Source organism: Hyperolius riggenbachi, chromosome 2 (genome assembly GCF_040937935.1).
Source record: "Hyperolius riggenbachi isolate aHypRig1 chromosome 2, aHypRig1.pri, whole genome shotgun sequence".
NCBI lineage: Eukaryota > Metazoa > Chordata > Amphibia > Anura > Hyperoliidae > Hyperolius > Hyperolius riggenbachi.
In genome coordinates this window covers 416,937,730-416,955,729 of record NC_090647.1, presented here as the reverse complement: position 1 = coordinate 416,955,729, position 18,000 = coordinate 416,937,730, and the positions used below count along the sequence as shown (strand labels likewise).

Genomic DNA, 18,000 nt, shown 5'->3' with positions numbered 1-18,000 from the left:
CAGAAATCCTGGGAACAATGACAGGCTGTGAGAATAAGGGTTTAGGAAGAGTCCTTGTAGTTAAATTGTATTCAGACAATCAAGTTATACACACTCTGCAAGATTCAGTGAGGTTCTCTAGGGCTGGAGATCATCAGGGAATGTAAGTCATTCAGCAAAATTGTCTTGGGTTTACTAAAAACTGTCTTTTATTAGATAGAATTTGGACCCTCCACCAGGGTCATCTCACCATAGCAATAGTTATTGAAGATTCGTGAATCAGCAGTCATGCAATTGTAGTTATGCAATTGCATCAATAGTGAGAGCTTGTGTTATTAAATCCAGGTTGTCCTAGGTTAAAAACAAAAAAACAAAAACGGAATGCACATGTATTTACAACTGCAAACTAACAACAATTACACAGCACCAAAATATCAATCTTTCTGTTAACACATACCATTTATTTTAAGCATTATAGTCAATAAAAACATCCATAAGAAGAGCATGAATTTCATGCTAGGTACATGATGCTGCTGGACACGCGTTTCATGGCCATCCGCGGCTTCTTCAGAGGCTCAGTCCATAAATCTTTTCATGCAGATAAGTATTGTTAAAGCAACCCAAAGATGCTGATCCCTCCAGGATAATAAAAGCCCCCTAGGATCACTCACAAGTAATTAGTAACACTAATTGATAAATGTCTGAAGAGCAGAACCACTTGCTTGTACATGCTAGCGGCTAACACCAAAAGGATTGCCACTCTTGTAATTAAGTCCCAGAAGTATAAATATGGAAGCAATTGAGAAATACAGTAAATTCTGTGATCCTGTAAGATCACAGAGAGTAGCTCTCTGTGAGTAGGACTGCAGATAGGTTTTCAGGCAATGTTCGCTTGTCAATTAGTACCTGGTATGGTTTGTCTTGCTATATGAAAACACACACATTATTTGTTTTGTTTGTTCTTACTAAAAGATTACTATGGAAGAACACTTGTGCCAGTGCCAATTCCCCTCGACATGGTATGAGTGTCAGCAGAGGGTCAGTGCCAAAACATAGATTAACCCTCAGTGTAGACTAACATTTCCTGTTGGCATGGCATACATGCAAAGAAGGTTTGCTGGTCAAACAATAGTTTGTAATAGTACATGCATGTTTGGCTCGGCCAAGCTAGATGTTCTTTCTTATAGAGAGGGGAGTAGAGGCAGGAGGCTTCCTGCATTGCCTCAGGGCCAAAACAATTGGCTGAAAAATTCCACCGTGATCAGGGGCTTGTCACATACGTTTTGATGAACACTGTAGACAGGGAGTGCTAGCATAGACATCTAACTAATGCTTGAACCGGTTATAAAGAATAGTTTTGGACTTCAATTGTTTAATGACCGTGTGCTGCTGACAAGAATTATAGTTCACCAGCTAAAACAAAAAAGCTAATTCTTGTTTTTTATAATTCTGGTATTTATGTCAGCTAGAGGACTCTTCGTTGTAATGAGTACCATAAATGTTTTTAAACAAAATATAAACATACGTGATTACTTGGATTTTCAAGATTTTTTTTTTATATCATAGCAAATAGACTATTTGATTATCTAATTTGTTGTAAAACCACATGATAGATCCAGCATGCTGGATATAGATGATATTTATTGAGATTAAGTGGCTTCTGATTACAGCCTAATATGTGCTTTATGCTTCTTCCCTGCAGCTGATTGGAATGTTGCTGGCATGCTGTCTTTCCCGGTTCATCACTGCCAATCAGTACGAGATGGTGTAACATGGTAAATTTCTATTTCAGCTTTTACCGAGGTGCCTCTTGCTTCCACCTTCACTTACCAGCTCTAAATCACATTTGCTTTAAAATTGCTGGAGCAATTGCTGTGATTTCAGACTAATCAATTTCAAATGGTAATAACATTTCTCTGTAATAAGTGCGTAAGTGGCTTGCATACACAGCTTGTACAAATCACATATTAATGGCTTCTCTTCTTGCTGGAGAAGGCAGGCTAATCGCTGGAGGTAAAATACGTACAATACAAAAAACACACATTTGTAATGTTTATATTATGTCAACTAAGTGAATCTACCGCTTATAAGATATAATAGCATTAACACACCGTGCATACATCTGTTATTGTTATCACCCCCTTATCCTGTAGCCTAAAGCTGTGTCTATCCTAAACCCCATCCTCAGGGTAATTTCCTCTTCTTAACTTATGAAGCACTTTCAGATTGATTTTTAAAAGGCCTGTAAGTTATTGCAGACCTGTATTCAGCGGAGATGAAAAACCATGAATTTCCTGCCATGTGCGGTTCTGTATTTTTAGTTATTTAATTTTTATTTTTTTTTGCGTTTTTGTTATTTGCATTTTGCGTAATCTCCCTTTTTCAAAGGAGAAAAATACAATATATGTATTTTGTTTAAAAAAACACAAGCAAAATGCATGCTTTTCCCCTTCCTCTTTCGTAATAAGCATTGTATGCAAATCGCATGTGATTAAAATACCCTATGCAGGAATATCCAACATACTGTGTGTTTAGACAGCTGCGATTTCCAATGTAGCTCATAGACTTTCATTCTATGCAATTTTGCATGCATTTCTCCCTTCTGCAGGAAATGTATGCAATTAAAACAAGTGTGCTCCCAACCTAAATGTTACAGTACAGGGCTTTCGCTTTCTTCCCATTTTGATGGAAAGTAAGCAGAGGGGGTCTCCTTCTGGGTGTGTTACAACACAACAGCTGATGTTTTCAGAGACAAGAATCTTAATAATTTGATTACTTGAGAGGTTCATGTAAGATTTTCTCCACTTGGCATTTGCAGCTGCATCATACATAAGATGAGTTATTTTTTACATTATGTATAATCAACTTATTCTTCAGAACATCATAGAGGTATTTACACTAAAGCCTCCTCAGCAGAGGTTATTGTCTAATGCATATAAAATAAAGCCATTTTGTTTTTTAATTTTGATAGACAACAAAGAGGAAATCCCATATATAGCTGTATGCTGACTAAGCCCTGGAAGGAATACAATCATACCTATGCTAATCAATGAGAAACAAATCCCAGCGATTTCATAAATCAGCAGGGCCTGATGGGCATTTCATGGCACACCAAGGCCACGTCCTCAGAGACAAGATCATGTAATGTAGATGTTAGCCATGATCAGTTGATCACTTCCCAAATATAAACTACAGGAAATCTAACAACAGTCATGGAGCCATTCAGCAGAGAATGCACCCCATAATATTTAAAAACGTAGTGAATTGATCAAAAACTACAACCAATGCTGACCAGGTTAAGTAGAGGTATGGACCAATACCCATTTATGTGAGGCAATGTGCAGGACAGAGTCCCCAAAACTAGATACAGAAAATGTGTAGTCTTTTAGAGTCTTGCTCATTGCCAGCGATGATCAGTATTAAGGATATCAGTAAGATATCCATGGTTTACCTGATCTACCACACATCAACTTCTGCAGGGGCACAACTACAAATGACCCTCCCAGAAAAATTCTGATGGGGCCCTCTTACATTCAGTGTGTCCCACAGTGTCTGTAGGCTCACAGGCATCTGCTCGATGTCAAGTGCTCCAGTTAATCCTACCTAATAAAAGCTAAGTGTCGCTGCGTCCAGCAGTTTTGTCCCTGTGTCTCAGGATTTTTGTTACTGGGCATGTGCGCAGTAACTGACAGCTTGGACCAGGGAGCTGGAGGGGCTAACGAGGTGGGCGGGTGCGGGTGGAGCGAGGTGGGCGGGGGCGAGTGAGGTGGGCGGGTGCGGGCGAGGTGGGCGGTCACGCACCCAGCGCGCGGCGGTTGCGTGCGTGCGCATGCGCACTGGCGGTGGCGGCGGCCGTAGACCTAGAGCCCGTCTTTAAACGGGCTGGGTCTACTAGTGATGTATATATTCTTGCTCAATTTTGCAATACAAGAGGGAATATATCCATATTGTGGTTGAACTCGGGAATCTAGTCATGGATGCCCTCTTACATTTACACACCCTTCCACCTGCAACCTCAGTGACCCCAATGGCCAGGGGTGCCATCCCTCAGTGGTCATATAACAGGGCAACCACCATGACAATTGTATTTTCATCATGTTATGTTTCTGAAGGGTGGGCAAAATGGGTTTCCCCATTAACATTGTAGTTTGTTATACTAATATATTGTTGTTGTTGTTGTTTTCCAGGGACCAGCAGTTTCTACATGAGGAGCTGAAAGAATCATGAAGGATTTTACAGAATGTTAGAGCACACAACACATTCACCAACCACTCTGTGTTCCCATTTTGTAGTGTAACCATCTGTTCCAGTACAGCTGTGCCATGAAGAGTAGCCTCTATAGTGTAACTGCACACTTCCTCCTGGGAAGGCTTTTCGTATGATGGCACGCTATGTGTGTTCTTTAGTCATACCGTAGTTATAAAGTTCTTATGAAAGTCCATTAACTGCCTCGACCTGGCTGTGCATGCAGTGGCTGATACAAACAAAAGGGACAACCACGTCCTTACCAATGGTTTATTGAATGTTTCACACATTTCTCTAAATCAGTACCTGGAAATCAAATATAGCCTATCTAATCTTTTATATATATATATTTATTTACAAGGCATACTTTTTATTTTGCCATATACCGTTGAGGAAAAACTAAAAGTCTGTGATATGACAATACTTGAAGAGTAATGTTGAAATATGTTGTGCTTTGAATTATAGGATCAATGGGGCCTCATACAAGGCCACACCCCCCGATCCTAACTCTGTGCTGTATGCCTAATGCTAATGATCTTTGTCTAGTGAATTTCTTTTGCTGCAGATTCCAAGAACATGTGTTTCACTGTTACTAAGCTGTTGTCGCTTACTGTGAAGGCAGTATAATTATGCTTTTTTTTTTTTAAGGAAAAAAAATCTTTAGTGTAAAGTAATCTAAATCATGCTCTTGCACCTATTTTTATCTCTTCTCCTTGATGATGTTCCCTCCTTACTTTTTGCCCCACCATGCTTTGGAAGTGCACCAACCAAATGATATTTTCAGAACGGTGTGAAAACTGAAGATTAGGAAAGAAGTCGGAAAAGTTCACAAATTTTTAAAAATGAAACTGATTTTTTTTAATATATAATGTCTCCATCTAGCATGCTGAGAAAATGCTTTGATATTGTGAGCATTTGTGATATACATATTAATAAACTGAACTATGACAGATATTTGATTTTTACTGATTATCATATTGACTATCATTGTTACAGCATAGGGGTTTTTTTTCCATCGTATTCATGGTAGGCAGCACAAATCTGCATCTAATGCTTCCTTCTAATATAATTATGGGAAAATAATTTGACTAGAACCTTAAAGCACAAATGTATTTTTCTTAAATCCTGCTTAAAGGAAACATCCGTTTTTTTGTTGTTTTTTTTAAAGCAGATCTACTTACGTGGGGCTTTTTCCAGCTTATGTGTCCTTCACCATAGCTCTACTCCCAGCTGAGAGCCCGGGAACCCCTCCGTTACAGCAGCCAACCTGGGAAGGTTGGCAGCATCTGCACGAGCGCGCAGCCGCGCCGCTTGGGACATGCTCCTGCAGCTGGGAGCATTCAACTCAGACGCAGTACTTCTGCGCCTGCGCAGAACGCTCCAGGCTATGCGAGCGGCGCAGTCACGTAGTTTGCACAGGCGCAGTGGCTGCCGACATCGCCAGGTCGGCTACTACAATGGAGGGGATCCCGGGCTATTGGCTGGGAGCAGAGCTGCAGCGATGGATACATAAGCTGCCAGGGCTTGGAGGAAGCCCCAGGTAAGTAGATCTGTTTTTTTTGAAATCCCGGATGTTTCCTTTAAAGCAAATCTGAAGCAAAAATAAACTTATGATATAATGAATTGTATGTGTAGTACTCATAATAAATAGATCATTAGTAGCAAAAAAGTCTCATATTTATATTCAGTTGTACAGCTTTATTTATAACATTGCTTCATACTGTCCCATTTGCAGTTTAGAATCTACACTATTTTAAGCTGTAAAACAAAGCCCACCTAATGACCCTTTGAACTTTCCTGCAGTAAAACCTTATCTCAAGCTGTCTTTAAAGGGGCACTATGGCAAAAAAAATTTAAAATTTTAAATATGTGCATAAAATGAGCCACAAATGACTTTTCTCCCATGTTGCTGTCACTTACAGTAGGTATTAGAAATCTAACAGAAGTGACAGGTTTTGGACTAGTCCATCTCGTCATAGGGGATTCTCAGCAAGGCTATTTCTTTATAAAGATATTCCCTAAAAAGGATTTAAGCAGTGATGCTGGCCAGCTTTCCCTGCTCACTACACAGTTTTTTGGCAGTTGGACAGAGCAACTGCCATTCACTAAGTGCTTTTGAAAATAAATAAATCCCTGAAAATCCCCTATGAAGAGATGGACTAGTCCAAAACCTGTCGCTTCTGTCAGATTTCTGCTACCTACTGTAAATGCCAGCAACATAGGAGAAAATTCATTTATGGCTCATTTTACTCTGGAAAAAAAGTACTTCTTATTTGTATATGTTTGCGCATATTTAAAATTGTACTATTTTTCGCCATAGTGCCCCTTTCACTGTTTCTTGGCTGTTTAAGGTCTGAAGAAAACAGTACTGAGTTGACCAAGTTAGTCAACTAGCTCAGAGAAGCTCTTTTACATAGATAACAAATCAAGTTTTTTTTAACTCTTTCTGTACTGGAAAACAATATAATGTTCTATTTATTATTTGTACTACACAAACAATTATCTCAGAAGTTTATTTTTACTTCAGATTTGCTTTACGCACACAATGTAAGTTTTTATCACGTGAATATTAGCAACTTGTAGCAGATAAAGAGCCTCTTAACCAGGAACTTCCTGCACGACAGAACTTAAAGAGAACCTGTACTGAGTAAAATTATTTAAAATAAACACATAAGGTAACTTCAAATGAACATTACATAGTCACCTTGCCATCAGTTCCTCTCAGAAGCTTACCATTTTCTTTTTACAGTGATCCCTTCCAGTTCTGACAACATTTTGTCAGAACTGAAATATATCAGTTGCTGTCAGTTATATATCAGTTGCTGTCAGTTACAGCTGAGAGGAGAACTGATGTGTCCATGTTTCCCTATGGCTCAAGTGGGCGATGTTACAGTTTAACAGTGTGCTGACCAGGAAGCGGTTAGGGGGTAATAGCCATTTTAAAAATGGAGGACAGAGAATTCCCTTGATCACAGTGGACAAACAGGATGCAGGAGAGGAAAAATAGATTGAGGAGTAGACTACACAGGAGGTAAGTATGACTTGTGTATGTTTGACTTTTAATGTTCAGTTCAGGTTTTCTTTAAAGGACTTACGAGCCCAAATTTTAAAAAAAAGTCCTATACCTGCATGATTTTTGAAGGCACGGAGGACGCCATCCGCTCCTTCCGTGCAGTTCCGCCGGGTCCCTGCTGCTTAATTCCCCCCCGGGCCGGTTCCCGACCCCACAGCCCAGGTCGGGCTCTCCTGCCTCCACAAAAATGGCCGCCGGAGGTTGCCGCAGCTGCGCAGCTCTAGGGCCTCCCTCCCCGGTCCACGCTACAGGCTGTCTCCTGTAGCGTTGATCGGGGGGGGGGGGGAGGCCCTAGAGCTGCGCAGCCGCACTCGTAATTTGGGCTCGTAAGTCCTTTAAGGTGAACCTGAGATGGGGACAAATAAAAAATGTATGCATACCTGGGGAATCCTCCAGGTTCTACAGTTGACAGTTCCTGTCAGAGTACAAACCAGGCATGAGGTCAAAGGAGTTGTCTGTAGACCTTCGAGACAGGATTATCACAAGGCACAAATCTGGGGAACGTTGCAAAAAAATTTCTGCTGCTTTGAAGGTCCCAATGAGCACAGTGGCCTCCATTATTAGTAAGTGGGAGAAGTTGAAAACCACCAGGACTCTTCCTAGAGCTGGCTGGTTATCTAAACTGTGTGATCGGGGTGAAGGACCTTAGTCATGGAAGTGAAAAAGTGATGTGTTGTGAATACTTTCTGGATGCACTATAAGACACTCATTATAGATTGCAGATTTCTAACTATAGCCAAATACAACTTGCACTAAATGCAGGATAAGAGGAGCTGCAAATACTCCATAGAGCCAGGCAGGGTTTACACTTGTAAATTCAGAAAGTGCACAGTTTCACTTGTAAGGAGTGTAGTATCAATATTAGAATATAGCAGGACATACAGTACAACAATGCAATTCAAGGAAACTATCAGAGGAAACACATTTTTCCTTTTGAAGTGTTTCAATCAGTAGCTATTTCACGTTGCAAGAATGATCCCATAGTTGTCAGTTCAAGCAGAAGATCTGACGAAGGCGCAGAGCGCCGAAACGCGTCATGACGTCGTACGCACGCTGACCTCCAGCCACGCCCACTCCTACAGCGAAACGGCTTCCAGTCCACCGGAGATCGCGCTGCTGGCCACAGCGCGCCGCCGGCATACTGCCAGTGAGTGAAGCGGTTGGCTGTACCGCTGAAAGGCGTTTTTTACATTGTCAATCTTGTGAGTATAACTTTTATATTTGCGAATAAAGCCCAACCTTGATAATGCACTATAGTGCGCTCCATCTCTCCCTTCAGGACCCATTATAATCTCTATTAGTTTATTCATATTGATTCTAGTGGGTGCCTCCTACCCATTGTCCAATTACTATATTCCTCTCAAAGGATCACTTACTAATGAGCGATCATTTAGGTTTTGTTTTTTTTAGGACCAGGGACTGTATTTTTGAATTAAAGGCTGAGGGGGGATGGTACTTCCCCTCACGCGCACTAAGTGGTTACTTGTGAGTATACGGATCAGTTCATTTCAGCGCGCAGCTCTGAGTGCCGAGCGCCGAAACTGGGCGCCGTCATAGCAGCAGTGCTATGATGCGCGCCCCGCGTAGCGGTAATTCGGGGCTCTGGCGGGCGCCAGACCCCGAATTACATCTCCCTCCGAGTTAGGGGGTAGTATTTAACGCCGCCTCTGAGTTTACCGGCAGTGGGGAGAGCCGTCATTCGAACTGAGCGGTGCGGAGAAAATATGTACCCGTGAGTATAATATTCACACTTGCTCTTTACTTCACCATACTGCTAAAACACTACACAAGATTGGGCTCCTGGTATCTTTCTGTGTTTTCCTTTCTCCAAGACTCGAAAACACAAATTATGCACATAAAACAGATTTTGCAAAAAAATTATGCAAATATGTTTGGACATTTGCACTGATATTTGCAAAGTCCCATTCCTGTAAAACTGATATTAATCCACAACAGTGCAATAATATATACAATTTCCAAAATATTTAATAGATGAGACTCTGCTCAGTCAAAGTAAACCCAAAGCAGTCCCCCCCCCAAAAAAGGTTAGATCTTCACCTATATAGAGGGATGGCTCTGGATGACATAGAGCCTTCCCAGTCCTCGCTCCTTCCTGTTGGTCTAGCGGTGTGCTCCAGTAAAGTTATTTAATTTGCCAGGTCAAATACCTCTTCAGCTTGGGCAGCCTTCAAAAGTGCTCACGTCTCTGAGGGCTTCCAAAGAGAGGTGCACCAGCACTACCCCTGCACAAGCCCAGACTCCAGCGTGGGTAGCACGGATGCACCCATCTTTGGAAGCCCTCACGGACGTTTGTACTTCCAAAGGATAACTTCAGCAAGGCATGGTGCTGGAATGACGAGACAGAGGAGCAAGGATGTTATCTATGCTACCCAGAGCCTTTCCTCTACATACATAAGTACAGTATCGGTTTGCTTTAATAATTGCAGATATGTCTAAAGGTACATGCACACGTCCAACTTTTTCAAACAACTTGTTATCCAACTTGTCGTTTGAACGATAAGTTGGATGTGTGAATGCGATGTCGAGCATCTGATAACATGCGGTTTGCCCGATCCGCTCAGCGGATCCGTTAGACCAACTGCGTTCAAACGACTGTTAGGTCTGTACATGTGTACAAACGACTCTTAACCTCCCCGGCGTTCTATTGAGATCGCCAGGGAGGCTGCGGGAGGGTTTTTTTTCAATTAAAAAAAAACAATTTCATGCAGCCAACTGAAAGTTGGCTGCATGAAAGCCCACTAGAGGGCGCTCCGGAGGCGTTCTTCCGATCGCCTCCGGCGCCCAGAACAAACAAGGAAGGCCGCAATGAGCAGCCTTCCTTGTTTGGCTTTCCTCGTCGCCATGGCGACGAGCGGAGTGACGTCATGGACGTCAGCCGACGTCCTGACGTCAGCCGCCTCCGATCCAGTCCTTAGCGCTGGCCGGAACTGATTGGTCCGGCTGCGCAGGGCTCGGGCGGCTGGGGGGACCCTCTTTCGCCGCTGCTCGCGGTGGATCGCCGCACTGCAGCGGCGATCAGGCAGCACACGCGGCTGGCAAAGTGCCGGCTGCGTGTGCTGCTTTTTATTTAAAGCAAATCGGCCCAGCAGGGCCTGAGCGGCAGCCTCCGGCGGTGATGGACGAGCTGAGCTCGTCCATACCGCTCAGGAGGTTAAGCTAAGTACACACGGACCAACCTACAGCCTGATTATCATCTGACTTAGTCTGTTGGATGATAATCAGGCATGTGTACACGTGCAAACAACTTGATGAGCAACTGATAATAACAGGTTGTCATAAACCTGTGCGGTTGTTTACTTTTTCATGATTGCTAACTCAGTAAAGGACCAGCCTTTAAAGCATTGCTATCATATAAATCTGGCATAGTGGGGTCTGAACCCTCTATAACAGTAATTATAGATTGATGATATACCTTGAAATGAATCAGAGCACTCAGCATATGATTTTATATAAAAAATTGTATGTGCTTATCATACAGCATATATACAAAATATGAACAGTTCCAAGTAGCGTTTCCTTACAGTATTCCATCTCATCATGGCCTTTATAGCCAAGCGATCATCAATCTTCTAAGTACAAAAATAATATAACAGTTGTGTTATGTGTAATAGGATCAAAAGTAGTCTCATCTGTATCAATAGCTGTGTATCTAGTAGCTGTGTTTATACTTGTACTAATCTTCTTAAAGAAATAGCATAAAAAATAGCTTATAAAAAAACTTCCTGCTAACATCTTAACAGAACTTAAAGCGGAATATAACCCTGCATTTCAACTTTGCTCTAAAACATTATTTGCAGCATATTATATGCAACCAGCATTTTTTTTTACTAGACCGGCATTGGAAGGGTTACACACAGAGCTTTAAAGTTTCGTGGAGAGAAATGCAGACGCATCTGAAGTTTAGATAGATACATTTAAGTAAACACAATGTAACAAGTGTAGAATGTGACACACACTCTGACTGTGCAGGAGCTCCGGGACACAGTCAGAGTGTGTGTCACATTCCTCACTTGTTACATTGTGTTTACTTAAATGTATCTATCTAAACTTCGGATGCGTCTGCATTTCTCTCCACGGAACATTAAAGCTGTGTGTGTAACCCTTCCAATGCTGGTCTAGTAAAAAAAAAAAAATATGCTGGTTGCATATAATATGCTGTAAATAATGTTTTAGAGCAAAGTTGAAATGCAGGGTTATATTCCGCTTTAATGCTGAAAAATTAATAAAGTAAATCACCAGAATATTTCAGAATATTACCCCTTCTCTGTCATCTCTTCAGCGTCTAGAACCACATGTGGGAAGGTAGCTTCTGCCTCCTGTGTCTTCTCAGGAGATTGGTAGGCTAGTGCAAACTATGAGCTTTCAGCTTCTATTTTTATAGTGATTGGATGCAATATGGCTGCCTAATTTGGAATTTCCCTAAATCCCAGGTTCTGATTAGCTGAAATTTCCGTGCACCAATGCTTCATCATGTTTTGAATACCTAAGTCATAATATTATTGTTTATAAATCCCTTAAAGGGAAGGTTCAAGCAAAATAAAAAAATGAGTTTCACTTACCTGGGGCTTCTACCAGCCCCATGCAGCCATCCTGTGCCCTCGTAGTCACTCACTGCTGCTCCAGTCCCCCTCTGGCAGCTTGCCGACCTCGGAGGTCGGCGGGCCGCATTGCATACATTTTTACGCATTCCCGCTAGTGCAGGAACATTAACACATACATTTTTACGCATTACTGGTTCAATGCGTAATTTTAACCTTTTTTCCTGTATCTTAACCACTTCCCGACCGCCGTATTGACAAATGGCGGCCGAGAAGTAGACCCCGCAAGGACCGCCGTATTGACAAATAGCGGCGGTCCTTGTAGGGGCATGGGCGGAGCGATCGCGTCATCCGTGACGCGATCCTCCGCCGGGAGTCGGTAGCCCGGCATTTTGCCTCTGCTCGCTGGCCACTTAGCAGAGCCGGCGAGCGGAGGAATTTCCGGGATCCGCCAATCAGAGAGTATAAGGCACTTTGTTAGGTAAACAAAGTGCCTTATACGTGCTTCCTCCTCGCCTCGTGGTCTCATTGTTCCAGAGAGCACCAGCGAGGAGGAAGCACTTTGTGAGTATCCACAGCACACTGCCTTTTTTTGCCCAGAGTCCCCGATCTCCCACCCCAGCCTTCATACCCCCCCTGATCACCCCAGCAGACCCCTGCCCAGCACCCTTGCACCCCTGTAAACCCCCCCCCCCCACCTGCCACTAACTAGCGACGCTGTCCCTTAGTTTAGGTCCCTAACTGCCTCCTAGTCACCCCTGATCCCCCCCCCCTACCTTTAGATCACCCGCAGACCCCATCCCAGACTACCCCCCTGTATACTGTATACATCTGTATACAGCTACCTTACCCCCTGAACCCCCTCTGATCACCTGTCCATCACCCCTCAGCACCCCCACCCATCAGAGCAGACCCTAACTGCCCCGCGGGGGTAACCAATCACCTGCCCAGGCCCTCGATTGCCCTCATACCCCCCTCCTGATTACATTCCCTGCTCTTTGTTTACATCTGTCCTCCCCAGCAATCACTAACTGATCTGCGATCAGTAACCCCCTGTGTCTGCCTCTCATCAGATCAGGACTCAGTCTGCCCCGTGCGGGCTCCTGATCAACCCCCTCAAATCGCCCTCAGACCCCCCCCCTAATCACCGTCCAAGTGCATTGTATTTGACTGTGCTGTGATTGTATCGATTGTGCTGCGCTTGTATTCGATTGTGCTGCGACTGTATTTGATTGTCCCGTGATCTGCTTCGATTGTCCCGTGATTGTTTGATTGCCTCTGAGGCCCCACTTCCCACCACCCCCACCCCCCATCACCTTCCGAGTGCATCAGATTTGATTGTGCTGCGCTTGTATTCGATTGTGCTGCGATTGTATTTGATTGTCCCGTGATCGGCTTCGATTGTCCCGTGATTGTTTGATTGCCTCTGAGACCCCACTTCCCACCAACCCCCACCACCACCCCCAGCCCCCATCACCTTACGAGTGCATCAGATTTGATTGTGCTGCGCTTGTATTCGATTGTGATGCGATTGTATTTGATTGTCCCGTGATCGGCTTCGATTGTCCTGTGATTGTTTGATTGCCTCTGAGACCCCACTTCCCGCCACACCCAACCCCACCCTCCCCCCCACCACCTCCAACCACCACCTTCCGAGTGCATCAGATTTGCTTGGCCCCTTAGCGCAGTTAGGGTGCAAAAAAGTGCCACACATGTGGTATCGCCGTACTCAGAAGAAGTAGTATAATGTGTTTTGGGGTGTATTTTTACATATACCCATGCTGAGTGGGAGAAATCTCTCTGTAAATGGACAATTGTGTGTAAAAAAAATGAAAAGATTGTCATTTACAGAGATATTTCTCCCACCCAGCATCGGTATGTGTAAAAATACACCCCAAAACACATTATACTACTTCTACTGAGTACGGCAATACCACATGTGTGGCACTTTTTTGCAGCCTAACTGCGCTAAGGGGTCCAAAGTCCAATGAGCACCTTTAGGCTTTACAGGGGTGCTTATAATTTAGCACCCCCCAAAATGTCAGGACAGTAAACACACCCCACAAATGACCCCATTTTGGAAAGTAGACACTTCAAGGTATTCAGAGAGGGGCATGGTGAGTCCGTGGCAGATTTCATTTTTTTTTGGTCGCAAGTTAGAAGAAATGGAAACTTTTTTTTTTTGTCACAAACATTTTCCGCTTACTTGTGACAAAAATAATATTTTCTATGAACTCACTATGCCTCTCAGTGAATACTTTGGGATGTCTTCTTTTCAAAATGGGGTCATTTGGGGGGTATTTATACTATCCTGGAATTCTAGCCCTTCATGAAACATGACAGGGGGTCAGAAAAGTCATAGATGCTTGAAAATGGGAAAATTCACTTTTTGCACCATAGTTTGTAAACGCTATAACTTTTACCCAAACCAATAAATATAGGCTGAATGGTTTTTTTTTAATCAAAAACATGTTTGTCCACATTTTTCACGCTGCAAGTATACAGAAATTTTACTTTATTTGAAAAATGTCAGCACAGAAAGTTAAAAAAATCATTTTTTTGCCAAAATTCATGTCTTTTTTGATGAATATAATAAAAAGTAAAACTCGCAGCAACAATCAAATAGCACCAAAAGAAAGCTTTATTAGTGACAAGAAAAGGAGCCAAAATTCATTTAGGTGGTAGGTTGTATGACCGAGCAATAAACTGTGAAAGCTGCAGTGGTCTAAATGGAAAAAAAGTGCCTGGTCCTTAAGGGGTGTAAAGCCCACGGTCCTCAAGTGGTTAACAAAATGTGTCAAGCAGGGGTCTAGTGTACATTTTGAGACCAATAAAAGCTTGAAACACAAAATCTAAATTAAATTTCAAAAATACTCCCGAAAATCTCTGACCATTTATACTTCCAAGCTGCAGCTGCTCAACCTGCACTAATACAATAGAGATGATGGGCAGATTCGACCAAGAGACAGATCTTTATCTAATCAAATGTGATTAGAAAGAGATCGATCGGCTGCCCATACTCCACAGGTTGATTCCCGATAAATTTCAACATGAAATCGCTCGGGAATCGGCCGTGCCCGTTACCTCGTCGCTGCCTTCCAATGTAAAAATGTACTCCTGTGTGTGCTTTTATACATTACCTGTCCTGAGTCGCCCATCGTGTGGTTCCCATCTGTCTTCGGAGTCCCCCGCAGATTATTGTAGGTAAGTAGCCAGGTCTAGGTGCCCCCAGTATAGACTAGGTAGGTAAGGTGTCCCCCAGTATAGGCTAGGTAGGTACATGTGTCGCTCAGTATTGGCTAGGTAGGTGCATGTATCCCCCATGATAGGCAAGGTAGGTGCAGGTCCCCCAGGATAGGCTCAGTAAATGTAGGTGTCCCAAAGGAGGATATGGTAAGCAGGTGACCCCCGGGATAGGCTGGTTAGGTGCCTCCAAAGATCGGCTGTTTAGGTGCCCCCCAGTTTAGGGTAGATAGGTGTCCCCCAGTATAGGCTATATAAGTAACCCCTGAGTATAGGGTAGATAGGTGCCCCGCAGTATAAGATAGATAGGTGGCCCCCAGTATAGGGTAGATAGGTGCCCCCCAGTATAGGGTAGATAGGTGCCCCCCAGTATAAGGTAGCTAGGTACAGGAGCCCCACAGTATACGTTAGCTAGGTGCAGGGGCTCCTGTACACTATCTGCAGCATTAGGAATGTACGGCATAGTTCCCCCCACCCCTCAATCCACCCCTAATACCTCCCCCCCCCCCCCCCCGCAATGCAGCCGCTGCCCGCTAAATACATACTGAACCTCGTTCCAGCGGCCGCCCCAGCCGGTCTGCACAGCTCCGCATATCTTCCGGTATGCGGAGGATCTGGGCTGAAGTCATGTGACGTCACCCACCGGCAGATGTCACTATTTAATCATTCTTAAAACATTGGGAAAACCCCTTATATTTGTTTTATATTTTATGAGGCCTGTTCCCAAAACATTGCATTTGTTATCAGCTATCAATGTTCAGCTAGCTGAGACGGCCTTCAAGTAAGAAGAACATCTTTTAGTTTCAAAATTAAAACAATCTTATAAAAGTTTTACTGTCTCCAGCTATCACTGGCAGAATCCTGCATTTAAAATGTATTTCAAAGTAATACATTCTATTACAGTATATGTAATTATAGGGTTTAACAATAATTATTTCTTTCTTTAGAAGGACTGTATTGATTATTAATATTTATATGTAATAACTGAGCAAATATACATAATTGCTGAGTAATGTGACTTCTAAATTTCGTTATTTTAGTATTCACACACTGCACTGTCTAACCTTGACATTTGAAAGATGCTTGTAACATAAACAAAAATGTTTTAGCTTCTGTAACTAAAATAATCTAATTATGAGCTTTACTGTCTGGAATATGCTGAGATGTCCCAGAGCAATATTTTAAAGAAGTACTCTAACTTTACAGTTTACAATGAAATTTTGCATAGAACATTAAAACTTTAAACATACACATATGACAGCTTTTCCTGCATAAATAAACTGCTAGAATTCTGACAAGGTGGTTTGATCAATCCAACTGTTGGATCTATGTTGGTCTGATATCATGCAGTTGGTGCGTGTGTACAAGTTGTTTGAAAGACTTAATTGAGTTGGTGTAACAATCGGTGTCAGCACACAGAGAGAATCTGATTATTGGTGATCTGCAGTATCACCAAGAATACAGATATATACCTGATTATTGATGATCTGCAGAATCACCGATAATCCAAGTATAACTAACCTCTGGACTCCTAACACAGTAAATTACAATAAAGACAGCAATATTTCGTAAGTTCGTGGAAATATCCATCACACGGCAATTCCTCAGAGGTGTGGTTACCTCTGAATGGGAACCTCGTATGCAAGATCCTTAACCCAGACAAAGAAAGGAATCTCAGCCCCTGGCAGTAATCGTCTGCCGGGGCAGGCGTCTCGGAGAGGCAAGCCTCAGAGATAACCCGTCAGTGGGAGACGTTACACTGAAGGGAGAAAGGTCAGACAAGCGGAGGTTCGGCAACAGAGAAGGCGGCAGCAGTACAGAAACGGAAAGCTGATTCAGAGTCGGTAAACAGGCAGGGTCGGCAACTTGAATCAGGCAGAAGTACAAGAGCGATCAGCGTAAAGAGTAGTCAGGGATAGCCAGAGTCAAAACACATGTAAATATACAATACAATCCTAATCTAAGGTGTGACGTCCTTGGTATCAACACCTAGGAAACTGAGCTAAGGTCTGAGCGCTAACACAGATGTATTCACGACAGCAGACAACTTGCTACTGACAAACAAGTCCTCAGTGCAGTTTCTAGGCTAAAATGCACCCAGGGCGAGGGTGTAAAAATTGCGCCCCCCCCCCCGGAGCAAGGTATGGGTGCCCGCAGTATAGGTTAGCCAGGTCTAGTTGCACTTAGTATAGGTCCCCCCCAGTATAGGTAGCCAAGAATAGGTACCCCAGTATAGGTAGCCAGGCATAGGTGAGCCAGTATAGTTGCCCCCGCTATAGGTTAGCCAGGTAGGTGCCTCCAGTATAGGTAGCCAGTATAGTTGCCCCCAGTATATGTTAGATAGGCAGGCGCCCCCGGTATAAGTTAGATAGGTAGGTGCCCCAGTACAGGTTATTTAGGTAGGTGCCTGCAATATAGGTAGCCAGTATAGTGGCCACCTGTATAGGCTAGCTAGGTAGGTGCCCCCAATACAGGTTAAATAAGTGCCCCCAGTATAGGTTAGATAGGTAGCTGCCCCCCAGTGTAGGTTAAATTAGGTAGCTGCCTCCCAGTGTAGGTTAGATAGGTAGCTGCCCCTCAGCGTAGGTTAGATTAGGTAGGTGCCCCCCCCAGCGTAGGTTAGATTAGGTAGGTGCCCCCCCAGTATAGATTAGATAGGTAGTTGCCCCCCAGTGTAGGTTAGATAGGTAGCTGCCCCCCAGTGTATGTTAGATAGGTAGCTGCCCCCCAGTGTAGGGTAAATAGGTAGCTGCCCCCCAGTGTAGGTTAGATAGGTAGCTGCCCCCCAGTGAAGGTTAGATAGGTAGCTGCCCCCCAGTGAAGGTTAGATAGGTAGCTGCCCCCAGTGTAGGTTAGATTAGGTAGGTGCCCCCCAGTGTAGGTTAGATTAGGTAGGTGCCC

The 18,000-nt window shown here is 43.4% G+C and overlaps 1 protein-coding gene across 1 annotated transcript in view; it reads left to right on the top strand.

The window, feature by feature from the left end:
* TSPAN7 (tetraspanin 7) overlaps nucleotides 1-5,178 on the top strand; it is a 189,638-nt gene extending 184,460 nt beyond the window's left edge. The window contains exons 7-8 of the mRNA XM_068265611.1: nucleotides 1,682-1,754; nucleotides 4,167-5,178. Coding sequence (XP_068121712.1) covers nucleotides 1,682-1,750 — 69 coding nt within the window. The 3' untranslated portion in view covers nucleotides 1,751-1,754; nucleotides 4,167-5,178. The remainder of the gene's footprint in view (nucleotides 1-1,681; nucleotides 1,755-4,166) is intronic.
* The last annotated feature ends 12,822 nt before the right edge of the window (nucleotides 5,179-18,000 follow it).